At 37.5% G+C, this 18587-nt stretch overlaps 1 protein-coding gene across 4 annotated transcripts in view; it reads left to right on the top strand.

Moving 5' to 3' along the window:
* Positions 1–10153: 10153 nt before the first annotated feature.
* Positions 10154–18587, top strand: part of LOC146004300 (uncharacterized) — a 65343-nt gene continuing 56909 nt past the window's right edge. Inside the window, exons 1-2 of one of the 4 annotated variants that reach the window (XM_083143034.1) lie at positions 10154–10233; positions 16305–16400. In XM_083143034.1, coding sequence (XP_082999160.1) covers positions 10168–10233; positions 16305–16400 — 162 coding nt within the window. In that variant the 5' untranslated portion in view covers positions 10154–10167. Of the gene's footprint in view, positions 10234–10253; positions 10436–10497; positions 10579–10961; positions 10990–16304; positions 16401–18587 lie in introns of those variants that run through there. The other 3 variants (XM_083143041.1, XM_083143049.1, XM_083143059.1) reach the window with 3 other exon arrangements.

Below are 18587 nucleotides of genomic sequence, written 5' to 3' on the forward strand. Positions count from 1 at the left end.
TAACTACACGTACGCTAGATAATGAATACTTGTTGTTATATTTCTATTCTTTTAGTATCTTTTACCTATTCATGTAATAATAACATAATAACAATACAATATATATTAATTAATGTACATATTTAATTAATTAATATATTAATTTAATTAAATATAATTATCCTAATTATTATTATTGCTACACTTGATTGGACATATATATATATGGGAGGATGAATTTTGTACCCCCCCAAATGAAAAACGTTCCTGCGCCACTGGTTCGAAACAAGGGTTTGAGAATTCCAATTCTAGATTCGTTTTTTTCATAATTGTCGTAATTCATTCCAACTTCGCGACACACATAAAAATATGCATCGTAAATCTGTAAATAAGCTGATGACAAACAAAACTGTCACTCATTACATGAACATTGTCACCTTGGCAGACTGCGATTTTCTTTCGGACTACAGCCGTCCCCCGTGGCCGAGTGGTTAACACATCACACTGCGATGCTAGGGGTCCCGGGTTCGAATCCCGCTCGGGCATGGTTGTTTGTAAATGTCCATTCATCAATTTCATCCCTCATCCCCATCTTCGCAAATTAGCCAAGAGGCATAAAATGCGAGGTAAAATAAAACAAATCAATCAATCAATCTTTCTGACTACAATGCAGTGAGACAGAACGACAAGGGTCACTATTTATATTTTGAGCCTTGGCAACACTGATTGAATTTAGGCGCGATTTGACGTTTGCACGGAATCGTCTGGCATTATTGACCATAACGTACTTCAAATGTTTTGTCAATAGCTTCATTTGTGTTGTTTATGTTGCCTTGGAGATTGCGCGACAACAATAAAATGGAATTAACTCGTGCGATGATTTTTTACAATTTTCGACGTGGATTATCAAGACAAGAGTGCATCGATCAACTTACTTCCACATTTGGCGACGAAGCCCCATCCTTTGCCACTGTGAAACGCTGGTATAACGAATTTAATCGTGGCCGCCATTCGCTCACCGACGAGATTCGCGAAGGTCGTCTAAAATCAGTTGTTGTTCAAGAAAACATTGATGCTGTGCAAACCTAATACTGCAAGATCGTCATGTGACATACTGTGAGATTGAGGCAACCATAGGCATTAGTTCCACCAGCATATATAAAATATTACATGATCATTTAGCTGTGAGAAAGGTATGTTCTCGTTGGATCCCACACAATTTGACAAAAACTCAAAAAGACGCTCGCGTCAATTGGTGCAAACAAATGCTCAATAAATACAATCGTGGTGCTTCAAAAGACGTATATAAGATTGTAACAGATGACGATTCATGGATATATGCATATGAGCCGGAACGTAAACAGCAGTCGACTGTATGGGTGTTTCAAGATGAACCCAATCCAACAAAAGTTGTTCGCGTTCGAAGCACATCGAAACAAATAGTCGCCTGTTTTTTCGGGAAAACTGGTCATGTGGCAACTGTGCCTTTAGAGGAACGTAGAACGGTCAACTCTGAATGGTACACAACAATTTGTTTGCCAGAGGTCTTCGGTCAAATACGGAAAACAAACAAACGCCGTCGGATCATTCTTCATCAAGACAATGCCAGCTGTCACACATCTCGTCTAACAACCGACTTTATGAACAGTCACAAAATCGAATTGATCGGTCATCCCCCGTACAGTCCTGATTTGGCACCCAATGACTTCTTCTTGTTCCCGAATGTCAAGAATAAATTGCGTGGACAACGATTTTCGTCGGCGGAAGACGCCGTTGATGCGTTCAAAAACCATATTATGGAGGTGTCTCAAGAAGATTGGAAAAACTGCTTTGACAAATGGTTCGAACGAATGCAAAAGTGTATTGACCATAAAGGAGAATACTTCGAAAAACAATAAAGCAGTTTTCAATGCCAAATTCCTGTTTTTTCATTGTTAGGCTCAAAATATAAATAGTGACCCTCGTACTTCATAACTTAAAATGTAAATATCAAATACACTTCCTCCAAGCTACTAATAATTATATCAAAACATACGTTTAGAGTAAAAGTTATTTTAACAAGAATAAAATAATGGTACTGTACCTGATGATATCGGGGCAGATACAGAAGCTAGAAGATCAATACGAAATCGCAAAAATTCATGGAAATTGCCTTCATTGCAAGGGACTGGACTTTTAGTTTCATATTCGGAGAGTTTTCCGTCATCCCTTTGAACCTCTGAAGGGAACGTTTTGACGTCCAAGCAGTATGACAGTTTTCACAATAGGTAGTAAGTAACTTTTGCCTGTTTTCAGCTATTTTCTTTGCTGAATATTTATTACGTCGAGACTAGGATTACTTCGCATCTTCAAAAACAGTTTCTCATCTACCACTGCCTTTTTGTGATAATCTTTAGATTCGTGAACGACCAAATCACCATTTTTCGCTGTAAAATTTGAAAAATCCTTCAAAGGTTTCGTAACGAATTTCGCATTGTATTTAACCAGCTTCCCCCGATTTGACTAGGTACGAAAATAGGACAAAATTTACGTAGGTAGCCCTGAAGGTGATCTGAAATGACAAGCCACTCGAACGATCCCAGGTGCTTTTTGGAAGCGTATCGATGGCCATCTTTGTCGCAATTCCTTTGCAAGGAGAACGGATATTTATATCAACCGATGGAACTCAATGGCGCCTTAAAATACCCTCTTTTGAAAAATTATCTATCTGTCCCCCAGGGATTTTCCAATATCAATGAAGGGACTCCCTGATATCGCAGTGATATCGTCGTCGCCTTGTAATCAAGGGGTCCCGGGTTCGATACCCGGTGGAGGCACATAGTGGTTCAGATCCCACTTTAAGCTGTAGGTCCAGTTCCGATTAGCCTTACTGTGCATAAAGTGAACTTAAAACACCAAAAATCAGTTAATCGAAAAAAATCAATCCAATATAAAAAATATAAATGTTTCGAACTCGCTGAGCTGTTTCACTTTCCGCGCAAATTCATTATCTACACTCAATCTGGTCGAATCTGTAGATTCTGCACTGTCACATAAAATATCCTCGTCCACACACCCTCCCCATTTTCATTGCTCCCTTCCGTAGCCTCTTTTTGTGTGTGTGTGTGTGTGTATGTGAAAAACTCTCTATTATGTTCGACTGGAGTTTTCTTTTAGCCGTTGCTAATTTTTTCCTGTCCTCACAACTCATATCTTCAATGTAAAACACAAATCGCAAAGAAAGTAAGAAACGCAAACACCTCTTTCACAGCACCAACGCCACTCATGCAAGCTACGTCTCGTGCAATAATAACAAACGCGTTTTTTTGTTGTTTTTTTACACTACACCACACTATCACGATGTAAACGTATCGCACCAAACTACACTATCCATTCACTCGACCGGAAAAGAACGCGAGAACTGCCAAACCCAAAGTTACGTTGACTGGTGCCGGCTGGACCATGGGCTGGACCCTTCAAGTCCGGCGTGAGTATCATATTACCGTGCAGGTCCAACGAAGACTGCGACTTTTCGGTGTTGACTGATTTTTTTTTATTATTATTATTTATTTTTGTCAGTAGCAGAGGGAAGGAAACCAAAATTTCACTTCAACAGGGAGTAACGATGCTCCTGTTGTGGAAAATCACGTTTACCTTGTTAATGAGGGAAACGTAACTTAAAAAGCATACCTGCAGCCAGTGGCGTGTCCAAGGGGGATTGGTGGGGGTTATAACCCCCCCCTTTTGGCCCAGCATACCTAAAAGAAAGAACGTCAAAGGTAGGAAAATATGACAAAATGAGGGCAGACTACCAAGAAAAAGTATGCGTAACCTCTCCTTTTCGAAAATCCTGGGCACGGCACTGCATGCAGCAATTAAATTATTAGTAATATCAATCATTATTACATCCCAAAAATCCATCACTAGGGCAGTAGGGGGGGAGATCGCCTCTATCGCCCCCCCCCCCCCGCCCCGTGGTCCCTGATGAACATGGGCGTCGAACGGGTCGGTGGACCCCCCTGGAAATTTACATCGTTCATTTAAAGATACAAGAAAGCCGAAAGGTTGTTACTCTTATCGTTCTCTCATTGTTAAGAACAGAAAAGAAGTTAATTTAGTTAGTATTCGAACAGAATAATCAAAGGAAAAATGCATTGAGTGATAAATGGGGGTTATTCCTGAGTAAACAAAAAATGAACGATCAGACAATTCGATTATTGATGGCGGGGAAGAACTTCCGGTTTGGCGAATTTTCCAATGTAAACAAGTGGAATACAGATCGTCACCGGGCTTATTTTCTTATAAACGATCAGAAACAAAATAGATCACTTGAAATTTTTGAGTGATATAGAGAAACAAAGGTACCTACAAAAGATTGGCAATTTCCCGGATCCGCAGATATAAGGGACAACTAATATTTTCCAAGGCAATGATGATCTTCAACCATCAGTTTCGTATTTGAAAATACTTCTCCAGGTTGAAATGAAGCTTACATTAATTATAAACATTGAAATACTTCGATCAAAACAGTAAGAGCCGGTTTTTCAATGTCCAGTTAAGATTCATGTTAGCACGCAACTGGAAGTTAGTGATAATTTCGGTTTTTCAATGTACAGTTAGCTCGTAACTGGAAATCTGGTGGCGATTATCTTTACTGGTACTTCTTCTTCCAGTTACCAGCCTAATTGGAAGTTGCGAAGCAACATGGATGCCAGTAGCGGCTCGTGCCTAAAATAACAGGTGAAGAAGTATATTTATAGGCAATGAAAACAAATAGTAAGTGCCAGTGCCCCCCCCCAAATTTAAAACGCCTTTTTTGTCTTCATCCGTCCATCTGGAAAATGGTGTCTGCAACAAATTACACACTAAGTCATTTACTGGGTTCATTGTAGAAACCACAGCTCAACACATGAACACAACACACGATAGGAAACGCGAAACACACACGCGGAACAAGATCTCGCGAGAACGCGAAGATTTTGCCACAAGCACTGAATGCGATGTTTTCTCCGACGAGAGAACTGATTCACGTAGAGGGCGACACCATGTTCAAGGCCAACGCTAGGTGACGTCACCGTTGCCATGACAACCGGCTAAGTCTTCCGCAACCTAGCGGTGTTTGCTCTTGGGTTGGGACGAACTCAATACGTGCGTAGCGCCGAGCGGCGTGTTATTTGAGTATTATCGTGTGCGTTCTGCTGGGAAATAGTTTAATTTAATAAGCAAATGAAAAATGTCAATATTAATTTGAAAATTAGGTGAAAACATCTGCACTTGTTGCACTTGGCCAGCCGCCACTGATGGATGCCTCGTGCAGCTATCGAAGTTCCACATTCGCAACTTCACTGTTAGATTAAACAAGATATGTTACATAAAACTTTTGAATTGGTACAGAAAAATACTTGTTTTGTTTGGCAGATCTTACCAAATTATTGTTATACACTAAGGCTCTGTCCGAAAGTACAGTTCGAAAGCGCCTAGAACAGGAATACGCAAGTGCATAGCTCGCAGTGCAGATTGAAGCTGACTTGGTCACGTGATTTTCACACTCGTTGTTCGTTTGTTTAAAATCAAGTTTTTGGTTAAAGGGCTTCTAATGTGTGGAAATGTATGTGTACGATCATTTGAAAATGCAACGTGATTTCTATGGTGAAAGACAAGTGTTTAAAACGTGGGGAAAACAACGAGTACTGCAGTCGAAGTGCAATTCGAAAGACTTTCACTTCCAGTCCACGATTTCAAGACCGCACTCCAAGACCACAAAATTTTTGCACTTTTTGCGAACTTCGGAGGATGCTCGCTTCAAGTACGGTCTTGCACCTTTGGGACACGGTCTAATAATATATAACTAATTAAATAAATTTTATTCAAATTTTCTTCTTATTGTTGTTTATTATTATCATGCTATTCGATATCCGAGTGAATATCCGGCACAACTATTTTCCATTAATACTTTTGCAATTCTTAGTTAACTATGCTGAAATGCAGAATTATTGTATTTTGTTATTAAATTTTGCACATTTCGTTCAAGAGAGGACTTTAGAAGTTAGAAAAAAGATACTCACAAAGTTTATATTGTGTGACCTCATCTAAATTTATAATTTTTCGAATTCTAAAAACTGTGGAACCATTTATTCTTTGTATTAAATGGTAGAATATAATCGATCTAATGCATATTTTACATTGATTACTCTGTTCGAATACTAACCAAGTGAACTTTATTTGTTATTAACAACAAAAATAACAAACTTCCTGCTTTTTTGCAACTTGAAATGAAGGATGTCAATTTCCAGAAGGGGGGAGGAGGGGTCGACTGACCTTACCGACGCCCATGGAGAGAGCGCTTATCAACAAACAAAAGGCAAATGCGTTATAACATGATTATAAATAGTTCCAAATTTTAAATTTAATCAACACATGTGCGTTAGACAATTATAATTTTCGAACACGTAAAATATTTTCATTTGATTTGCTGAAGTTCCCACTGCAGAGCCTACTCCCTCGTGTTTGTGTCCAATCTTTTCGCTTTAACTCTTTGAAGGGTGGTGGTTTCCTGTGGTAACCACGTTTTTTTTACCCCTTTGAGGGGCACAAATAGAAATTGCACTTCAATTTTGAAAATAATGCTAATGATAATTCTTATACTAATTGTAATATCATTTCTATAAACAACATCAAACTGTGATCAATGTTTGTCTAGATATAACGTCATCAAATGTGGTTACTGATGCTAACCACTGCACACACACAATTGCATATACAGAGATGCACAAAATGCAAGCAAAACAGAGAGAGACAAGAAAATGTATTTTATTTGTAGCATTTAGTTAGTGCTCAAACAAATTATGGTAATTACTTCACAGGTGGAGATGAAAGTCTGAATTTTAATATTATTTCACTTAGTTCGAAGGTAATTTGCATGACAATTATGCACAAAATTGTATAGCAGAAGATGTCAGAACAATAAACTCTTGCATGTGAAATTAAATCTTGACATAAATTTTCTTATGATGAAATATGCTGATATTTTCTGATGAACTCACAAAAAACTCTTACTTGGAATGAAAATCTTGAAAGCAGGTCTTGCGGTTCATACATAAGGGTACTTGTCATGTACTACATGACCAGATGGTTTGCACAGGTTTTTTCCTTGTGCTGCAGTAAGCACATCTTCTTGATGTAGACTTCTTTGGCTGATGAGCATTCTCCGTCAATCGGATTGCCGCATCCACCGATGGCTTGTATTTTTTGACGGCTACAATTCCTGTATTCTGCGATCGTGGACTGTCAGATTTCCTTGATGACACTATCTGTTTACTCAGAAGTCCCTGATAAACTGCTCTTCGAAGTCTTTGTGACTGTACTGTTCCAATTCCAACTCCGTATGAATGATAAAAACATTCACAACACAGCAATCAACAAAGTGAAAAAACAGCCGGTGCCACCATTTTCTGCTCTTTCTGTCAGTCTCGTAGTCTCCTTTGAGACTAAGTTCCTTTTCAGGCTTATTGCCTACTTTTCCTGTATACACTTGGAAACGCAAATTATAATAAGACTCATCGCACAGCATCCAAATTTTATAACCTCTTTTTGTGGGTTTATTACACATGTACTGTTTCATTACGCTCCTCCCTTTGAATTTCACCATAGACTCATCTACAGCAACTTTTTGATGAGGTTTGTATGACCTTGCAAATTATTCTTCTATCAAATTCAGCAAAGGTACATTTTATCAAAATTGTCTTCCCCCTTCTTGGGCATCAAATTGTTGTCATTTACATGTAAATGGCTCAATAAAAAACTAAAGCGCTTGACTGTCATTAGGGATGAATTGTAGGAATCATGCAAATCCGGAGCAGACGACCAATATTCTCAATAGCTGGGAAGAACCTTTCTACTCTAATTTCTTGTCCACTTGTTGGTACAAAATGTTTTCCTTGTTGGGTTGCATAAAGGTTTGTGTGAAAGCAATGTGATCTATCAAATCGTCCGTAAAGAGTTCCTAGAACAAAGAATATGGCGTAGGATTCTGCAGATCGTGTATATGTTGCGAAACTCCTCCATCTCCAATGAAGTTAGGAACGTCAGGCACGGAAGCAGTCTGAGTCCATGTCGGAGTTTGTGGCACAACTACCGGCACTGAAATGTGGGATGAAGGAACGGTAACAGTTTGATTCCCAACAGGCTCGTACTCCTCACTCACACTATCACTGTCACTTTCTCCTGCTGTGATGCACGTAGTGTTATTTGGTTTATAGGTTGGATCGTCATCTGAATCGGTACAATCATCCAGGTCACTTTCAGGGTCCCAAGAAATGTCTTCAAATAGAATCTGTTCTATCGTAGTTTTATAAATATTATTGGACGCCATTTCTTCCTAACACAAAGCAATGTACCTTGTATGTGCCGTGGTTATCGCTGCTAACCACATGCAAAATATAGCATTTCAACAAACAACATGCAACAAAGCATTATATACTTCTTACCATCAACAATAGTGAGTGCAGATAGAAAAAACGGACACTAAATGTACAACAAAGCTTTTCTTACAACTGATCCATTCATCAATGTTAAAAAATGTCACAAACACGCGAAAACAGCCAACCATGCCAAGCACAAGACCGCTGTCTATTCACGGTAATCTTTTCAGAATGCAATAACTTTCTTGTGCTGCGATCTACCGGCAAGTATACGAAATATATCTGTGGCCAGCACAGCTAACCACATCTGCATGTAGCCCCACAAAAATCCAATATATGTGGTTACTGCAACTAACCACCGCCCCTTAACCGGTGCAGTGGCGAGCAAATCCTTGCCCCTGAAAGAGTTAATACCTAAATCCACTGATTTTTCCGTATCGGGTCTGTCTGACGAGAACGATGCACAATTGAACAATTGTTTGTTCCCTATCTCATGTTGAAACCAAAAGCCACACAAATATTGTCGCTTTTTCAGGAGACACTGGATTTACTCCTTTGAATTCAATGTTATTTTGAAAACCGGAAGAGCAGTCCCCGCCAGCGCCAAGGAAGCACAAAAATGTAAACATCCTGTGAATAGCGCCCATACAGGAACAAGGTTATGTTAAAAAAAATATCATCCAAAGAACAAATGGTTCCACAGTTTTCAAAATTCTAATAATTACAGTTGTAGGTGAGAAGTCACGCAACAAACTTTATGAAAAAGAATCCCCATATCATTTGAAGCCTTAAAAGTTAATAACAAAATGCATTTCACATACTAACTGCAACTGCATAAAATGCAAAGAAATCATGGAAAATAGTTGTGCTGGTATCAGTGATGTGCCGTAGACTATAAGTTTACGTCTACATGCGTTGTCTACAAGTAATCTACGCGTAGATTACATTGGGTTGTAGTTTACATAGACTACGTAGACAATCTAAACTACATTAAAATTAATTTTCAAGGGTTTCATGAAAGGAAAGTGAAATTTTCAACTATACTGGTTCCTAACGAAATGAAAAGAATCCTATTTAAAACAAAATTTCTCTTCTCTTCTATTATCAACTATGGAAGAAGATAAATAGTATGCAAAAAACAACAACAGATGGCAAGAGTGATCTTTTCCCCATAAAACACTAGAATGTTTCCTGTGTTACGTTCCTTCCTAGGTGAGAAATTGTTCGAATTTGGAAGAAAAAGTATGAAAAGTTCTCCTCACACATCAGCAACTGATACGTGGTATAATTTTGTTTTACTTCCACGGCTCCCTTTGCTAAGATATCACCTTTCGCCACGTTGTTTACATAGATTACGTAATCTACGTGTATAAAGTAGTCTACGTGTAGATTGTAGACTATCGTTGTTTACGCGTAGACGCACATCACTGGCTGGTATTCACTCGTTTTGTGGATCGAGTCTCCACATTTATATAATAACAATTATTATTTTTATTTCGAATAAAATATTTGTTTTTATTAGTTTATAATATTTATTATTATATAATGACATTAATAATCGCGGTTAAGAATAATCATTGTTATTTTTTCTACTATTCAGCGTTTTCAAATGCCCGACCCCCATCCCCTGCAAAAATTTCTGGCAACGCCCATGCTGATGAAGTACAAAGGACTGCATTTTCGAGTCCTGCACGCTGCGGATTCGAATACTCGTTTAATTGCGGCTTTCGAGGGGATGCCACTTCCAACAAGACCATACCTCATGTACAGCTTCAAGCGTGCTTTCTGGATGGAAACAGACATCCTGCTGACACCTCCATGGCGGACACACTCGATACTACATGCCCCAGACAAGGTATAAAATCAACTTTTCAGACACGGCTTTAGGCGGAACTGTGTGTTCAATAGTCACAATCTGGATTGTTTTGCGTTCTCTACCAGAGGTCCGTTTGAAAATACTTAAGATGAAACATTTAATTTAATGTATGTGGACTTGAAAAATCAACTTCTGCTGTAGCAATAAGTCTTATACTTGTATCGTGGTTATATTTAGAAAGGTAAGACACAGTGTATTTGATAACTTTATAAGAACTAACTTTTTATCAAGAAGCGATGTATACTGGCATAGAACAGTGTTGTTTATAAGTACTGTTGAACCACAGAGAAGATAATTTTGTTTGGTTGAACCTCCTTAAATCTTGTATGTAATGTATTTTAAATGTAAATGCAATATTACATGACGCCTACATGACTCGTTCAAATGAAATGAGTCACATTTTTTGTAAAAAAAAATGTATGACATATTTAATATGTGGGAAAACTCGAAATTTTTAAAACCACGAAGTAATTAGAATAAACGTATTTTGGTGTTTCTGTCTCATTGACAATCCATAGTTTGATATTATACCAAAAAATGTTCAATTTGAAGTCCATGTGTTGCATGGATGGCATTACATTGCGTTAGTGTTATGATATACACCCTCTAAAAAACACGTATGATGGAAATGTTTTTACAGCGAAATGATATTGTGTAGTGGTTGAACTTGCCGCAATAAGACTGACTGACGTCGATTTTTCATGCAGAGAAATTACTAGCCTAGCTTGATACTAGGTTAGAAGTAGAGCCTGGTTTCTGGAATTGAAATAGATATGAAGTTCAGATATTTTAAAAAATAAATAGCCTAAATTTCAAAATCTTTGGAGTAAAAGTCCATGTTTCTACAACACTGACGAGCTTTATTGCATCTCACAGGCACAAGATCGTAAAATTTGTGCATGAACATGAACTGTATTGGGTACTAATCTGATATTCCCCGGACAGATTTCTTCATTTTTACAGAACAAACTACTTACGGTAATAAGTTCCTGTAGCATTGTCTAACATGTGGAAGGTGTTTTGTGTGATGTGGGAATGTTTCATAGTGGAAATTCAACCATTGATGCATAGCCCCACGAACCATTTCCGGTAAGCTTAGGTTAGGTAAGGTCACGTATAGGTTACAATAGTTAAAAATTGGTTTAAAAAAATGGTACTACTTTACTATACCAGACACACCTATCAATGATTTATTTCGCAATTTTTTACATTGCTAATGTACAAACCATCCACGGGTAGTCCCAAAAACCATTGAGGTTAGCCCAAAAATTCACGATAGCCCCACGAACCATTACGGGGACGAGGTATGTCTACTAGGTTAGGTTAGGCCTGTTAGGTTAGGTTCCATTAGCACTCCTTTCGTTCAATTTAGCATATACGTACAATAGGAGAAAGCAAATGGCGGCAGCAGCAATAGCACGTTGGAAATAGATTTTCGTAGAAAACCACATGCATTCGCATTAAAATGGATCAAAACTACATTCCCGAACAATAACAACACTACAGAAAATGATTTGCGTAACTACTTTCTCCTGTAAATTTGAAGAAATCCGTCTCTGGTATAGTAAAGTGTTACCAAAAAAATATGTGTAGCCCCCCCCCCCACCATTCTCGCATAGCCTCACAAACCATTTGCGGAAACATACGTTCTTCAGTTACAAAAACACTTTTTTTAAAAAAAAAATTGCAATTACTTTGATCAAAAAAACGTGAATACACGTTAAAGAATGTTCTGCGAAGTAAATAGGTAAGTACAAATGTCAAAAATTGACAAAACGAAGAAGTTATAGGTGTCCGGGGAATATTAGATTTTTACCAAAAAGATTTGTATTTATATATCAACAACTAATCCTAGCTACTCTGCAGTCATGAAATATTTTTCTTTACTTCGGGGAAAAAGTCGAGAAGTCCTCAAAAGAAGCAAATGGTGAATATGAGCATCACTAGAATTTTTTTAATTTTTTTTTTTTTTAAGGATTGTCAAGCAGTTAATGTCCAATAAATTGTTAGGAATAATAATCAAATTACTAGCTAATGACAAACTATAATTTTAAGCATCAACTATTTTCACCAGATAGTAAGAATAGTATGTAGGGCTATTTTTACGAGGTGCTAAAAACAGCATATTTTTCTTTTTCACCAGCAAAAGTAATCACCTGTATCTTTCCATAACTTATTTTATCTTATTATATTCATTGTGAGTGTTGCTGAACTTACTCTTAAAAATTTATTTTAAATTAAAAATTGGTTCGACTATTACTGTCACCAGGTGGTGAGAATAGCAGAAAGTGTTGAAGACCAGCATTTACGTGATCAGGTGTTTGGGAGTATCTACAGAAGTAATTTTAATGCTAATAGCCCTAAACCTGGCCTGCCTAATCTAACAATGAAAGCATTTAGGAACGTAATACCCCTTCATACTATTGTCATGTCACATACTAGCAACACTAGTGCATATCAAAACATCTCGTGGTATTTTTCCAACTCCATGGCGTGCAGAAAGTACTTGAGTACTGCACAAAAATAAATGCACGCCGACGTAAGCTTCCATACCCTTCAACAACTAAAGAATACACACATCCATGTAACGGGACAGGCCAGGTTATAAATCATGCACATGTGAGAATGTGAAAATAGCTCAAAAGCAAGCTTCACTACCTGGTGAAAATAGTCATTCCAATTATTTTATTGCGAAGTTATTATATTCTTGGGAAGACTTTCTACTTTATACAACAGGTGAGTGAATATCTAGCACTTTTGGGAGCGATTTTACAATACCGGGAATTTCTCCATTTTGTTTGAAATTCGGTATACTCACTAAATTAGGGCTCCTAATCATGAATCTGAAGTTAAAATTTGGCGCTCACGTGTCAAACTTGCAAATAAGAGGGTCAGTCATCGCAACCAACAATGCACAATTGCTCATTATTTATCGCAAGATTTTCCGTTTCGAATACTTAAAGAATGAAATATATATTACTACGACCCTAAAATTTAACTATGTTTCCTAACCTAACCACGCGCCAATGGTTCGTGGGGCTAGCGCCAATGGTCCGTGGGGCTAGCCATAATTCAGGAATTTCTATACGTGAGCGCCAAATTTTAAATGCAGATTCGTGATTAGGAGACCCAAATTAGTAAGTATCCGAAATTTCAAACAAATTGGAGAAATTCCCTGTTGTTAAATTTGTTTTTTTTTTTCACAAATTGTTCTTTTAGTGTAGTGAAATGCATATTCGGTTTTGTTATTAACTTTTAACCAACTTGGTTCCTGCATTTTACACTAAAATTTATGAGTTGACTTTGAAGTATACTTGTGTTCTAAAATCCTGCGAATGTCTTCACTGCAACAAAATATGCATTTAGTGCAAAAGCAGGCTCTACTTTAGTCACTGTTTAGTTCTTTTGGTCACTGTTATTTTCCAGTTTAATGTAATTTATTTCAATGCACTGGCAATTCAACAATTCTCAGGCAGTTTCTTGGATCATTTTATGCAGGAACATTATTTTGGGCAAGGAATTAGCTCTGATGCAGGTGAATATAAAAGCATTGAAAATATCCAAAGCTTAATATGTGTTATGTTTAATTTAGTGCAAAATAGCTTTCAATTTCAAACACAGAGTATATGATTGGGAAACACAGAGTGTATTATTGGGAAACACTGGATTTTAAAATCTCAAATGACAAAAAGTTATTTACTGTGCAGGTTATTGTAAATGATGACCCAAGTTCCTTTTGTTTTGTTGCGATTTCATCATGCTACACATGCAATTTTTGCATGGTTCGATTTCGATTTGTCTGTTAACACATACTGCGGAGTTTTAGCGATTACTTACTGCATGTTTCTTTGATACTGGTTCTTCACTTCCCAATAGATGCTTTCATAGTTATCTTAGGTGGGTCAGGTTTAGTTGCCTTAGCATTTTAATAATAACCCTAAATGCTTTCGTGGTTAGGTTATGCAGGTCAGGTTTAGTTCTCTTAGAAAGCATTTGGGGATCTTAATGCTACTACGGATCACGGCCAAAAGGTTTGAATTCTACCGTTCATTACTTGAAGGAAGGTTAGTCTTTCTTCTAGGAGAATTTGAATAAAATCATAAAACAATCAGAACCATTACCTAAATGACACTTCATAATTTTTATGTACATCAGGGACGTATTTTACCTGCTATACCAACTTTTTTCATGTACATAGAAATGGCCAGAATATTTGAAGTTGTTGAACTTTTGTTTTTCTTTTACTTGCATGCTCGCATTGGTGTTTTATTTCTACATTATCAAAGTTTGCAAATACCACTAGTTTTTGAAATAAAAAAATAAAAAAAATTGTGACTAAATTGTTCCCTTAATTTCAAAGAGTTTTCTTGAACAAGTTTTTTAAAAGTTATACTGATCGCATTTCCAAATGGCGGTTGTGAAACAATGAATCAGCTATCAGTTGAATTCGTTTTGACTGACATCGAGCATTTTTGTGTCACAAGGCACCCGAACATTGCTGGCGGAATGAATCAAATAAACATGTTGCCAAACCTACTGTAAAACAGGGGGGAGAAGAGAGAGAGTTGATCAGCGCTATTTCTGGATAAAAGTAAGCACAGAAAAATAGTACACAAAACACCCAAGCACTCTATAAACAAGCTAATAAGAACAGGCATCCGCTTGGCAACGTGGTAACCAGAGAGCAATGTTACTCCTGCAGCTTTTACTTTGCAACTGCGGCTGTTGACACTCTTCGAAGCATACACCTCTGATGATGATTGGTGGACAGATAGGACTATGTAGGTCAGTCACCAGTTGGTCCTGTGATCAGTGTAATAGGTGCTAATAGAGTTCAGCTGCAAACTCTGCAAGAAACTTCTTACATGTCTAATTACCAAGGAATCAATGCATTTAGTAGATTTGTTAATTTATACACAGCAATGTTGATGCTCATATTTTTGCTTTGTAATCTTAATTAAGGAAACTTGCACCCTCAGTATAAAGGGTGAAAAATCAATTGAATGAATGGAAAATAGCTAGACAATAACATACATACAGTTGGGAGCTGAGAAGACTGCGAGGCTGAGGAATGCGAAACTGCCTGTTGTCGACGTATGCAGCCAGCTCGTCTTCCTTACAGGGTGGCAGCAGCATAAATAAAAAAGGCATGGTACGAAAATGCATTGCAAATGAATGGAACATATTACTTAGTAACAAGTGAAAGCAATACTAATAATGGAATAAAACTTCACAAATCAAAGCAATCTGCTTCCAACGTGACTAAGAAAGTAAGGGTGTGTGCGTGCTTCTACGATGATTTGTCTTTGTGCTAGGAGAAATCATAAAACAATTGGAACAGTTACCAGAATTAACATGCAACGAAAAGCGGGAAAGCCGGCTCATGGGTTGAGCAAAGGTTTATTCAGAATGTTTTATTTGAGGGGTGTAAGTTTGTGTTTATGGATGTGAAAAGGTATACTTAGACTTAGACCCAAAATGACCATAAATTTGTCCTTTTATAAAAATTGTGTGGGGTGTTAGGGCGTAGTTGGTGGATAAATCACTGGGGCCGAGACAATACAACTTCATGTTCCATAATCCGAAAGTTAGCATAGGAAAACACGGAAGAAGTGTGAATTCCTATGCCGTTGCTAGTCTTTGAGATGTCCTGTGGCTGGAGGTTCATGAATGGTTCCAAACTTTTCCGAATGCCAGACTGCACCTCACACTGTTAGTCCCGATTCCATTATCAGATTCTCACCCTTTCCTACAGGGACTTCTGCATGTCTGGCAACACTGAAAAATAGAACACCAAGTCGAAGCTACCCTCCCCACACTTCCTCCCCGTTCACCCTGAACCTCACCCCGCACTCGCAGTCTTCTCAGCTCCCAACTGTGCATATAATAAAATAATACCAGTTTTTTTATGAATCTTTTGTAAATTAAATTCATAAAGAAACTAATGACAGTGTTATTTAGAGAGGTAAGTGTATATATTTAATTATTTTTTTCTATGCTTTGTTTCAATAGGTGTATTTATCTAATTTAATTTTTCAATTGCTTTTCAGTTCAGAATGGTGGTGAAGGAAGCAGTAGCAGATATTTCAAATGTTCTGAGTAACATCAAGAAGGGGGATATTGAAAATGCTCTGATTGGAGCTCAAGTAAGTAATGTTGGATCATTAGTCATGAGAACTTAGTAAATGTTTTAAATAGTATTTTATACACATAAGCACCTCCTTGAAAAGTGAAACTAAAATAAATTCTCATGTCTATTATGCTATATACAAGGTCCGCCCATAAAGAAACCGAACTATCAAAAGAAAGAAAAAAAAAAAGGTACCATACTCTGGCAACACTGCAAAGAGCTATATCTACACTTCCGGTCAGTGCATGTTTCAGCCTGTTACAGGCAGTCTGTATCGGGGCAAGTGTACGTTAGATGCAGGTTGTGTGGTTGTGTATAGGTGGCGTACAAAATACACGCACCAAGGTAGAACAACGTTACAGAACAAAATACAATAGGAAAGAGTGCTGTGAGGATTTGGTGTCAACTGCGGACCAGGACAACAACTTCCTAAAGTGCATTGTGGCAGGAGATGAAACCTGGTGTTCACAATATGACCCCGAAACAAAATGACAGAGTGTGCAGTGGAAAGGACTGTTCTTGCCCGTAAAGAAAAGAGCACGGATGTTGAAATCAAAGACAAAGGTGCTGCTGATTGCATTTTTTGATTCCAAAGGGCTGATCCACCATGAATTTGTCCCTGAAAACCAAATAATCAATCAGTGGCATTACAAGGAAGTACTTGGTCAACTCACAAACAGAATGAAGCGGGTTAGGAAGTACCTCTGTGATTCTGGCCAATGGTTTTTGTTACACGATAATGCTCGACCTCATACCGCATTGTCTGTAGAACAATACCTTGCTAAGCATTCAAAGACAGTGATCAATCACCCTCCATATTCTCTGGACTTATAGCCTGCTGATTTTTTTCCTTTTTCCCAAGCTTTAGATGGCTATGAAAGAGCGAAGATTTGACTACGTCGTGGACATTAAATTAAATGTTACGCGTATTTTGCAAACACTTACTGTCAATGACTATCAACAGTGTACAAACACTGGTCAAAGTGTATTGCCTCCTCTGGTGATTATTTTGAAGGTGATAAAGTCATTTGAAGGTAATTACTTGGTTCGTTTCCTAAAGAAAAAAAGGTGTGGTTTTTTATGGGCGAACCTTGTATGACTGACTTATCAACATGTGATTGACGGTATAATATTTGTGTCACACCATCTGATATACACTTACATAAATTTTTCTTGCTCCTTGGATGATACAAAAAGAAAAATTACATCCTCAATGTAAAAATTTTAAGTCCATAATATTTTAATTATTCTGTCAGGGCTTCTGTTACGGGTGTGCAATGTGTGCTGCCACACTACAGGGACTCACACATATAAAATATGACTATGGAACGTATATTTAAATCAGAATTCTAAAAATGTGTATTTCAGAAGTCATATTTTGTGACTGCTTACTAGAATACTGCATGGATTTCGCTCGCTCGTACTCGTTTGAGTTTCCCACACTTGAGCATTTACAATGGGAAATGTGAAAATAATCGTAGACACATACATGGTACTGCAACTGAACATGGCTGTTTTAATTACAAATAAAATTAAAACTTGCTATTTAATACATGTACTACGTCTCAAAGCATTTTAGGAAAATAGCATGAGTGGCAGTTTCATGCAGTTTCTTGACAAGGGCAGTTCATTTTTTTGAATGACTCCTCAAAACTGAGACCCAAACTCATTTAATGTTCTCGGGAGTGTAAACCTTATGATGTCCGCCTGGTATTCTTTTCATTGTTGAAGTTCCTTACCCACAGTAAAATGGTATTCCGACTGGGAACATGCAGATTACGAATTTATCCCCTATAGCAAAAAGGTTTCACAAAGGTTATCCATTGTCTCTTGGTGTTTTGTAGTTAATTATATAATTATGTTGACTTGTTGCAACCCACGTGCCATACAGCAAAATATAACACTTAGACAAATCATTGTGTATGGAGTGCACCGATCCTTAAGTGTGGAGGTAAAGTGTGGGTGGGCCAGGCAAGTAACAATGTGGTTCCAAAACTTTGTTGATTATGTCTTCACTATTGAGTTTGGGAGTGCAGTCCATGGACTTGTAACTCGCATGATTTCTTTTTGTTTAGTTGAAACATGTATTTTCTTGATTCAAATTATGAGACACTCAGAATGTAGAACATTTATGATTTTCAGGAAAAAGAGGACATTTGGTAACTGTATATTTTCTGGGCCTGTATAAATCATAACTTTATTT

The sequence above is a fragment of the Lepisma saccharinum genome, chromosome 1, assembly GCF_977018435.1.
Source record: "Lepisma saccharinum chromosome 1, izLepSacc3.1, whole genome shotgun sequence".
In the NCBI taxonomy this organism is placed as follows: domain Eukaryota; kingdom Metazoa; phylum Arthropoda; class Insecta; order Zygentoma; family Lepismatidae; genus Lepisma; species Lepisma saccharinum.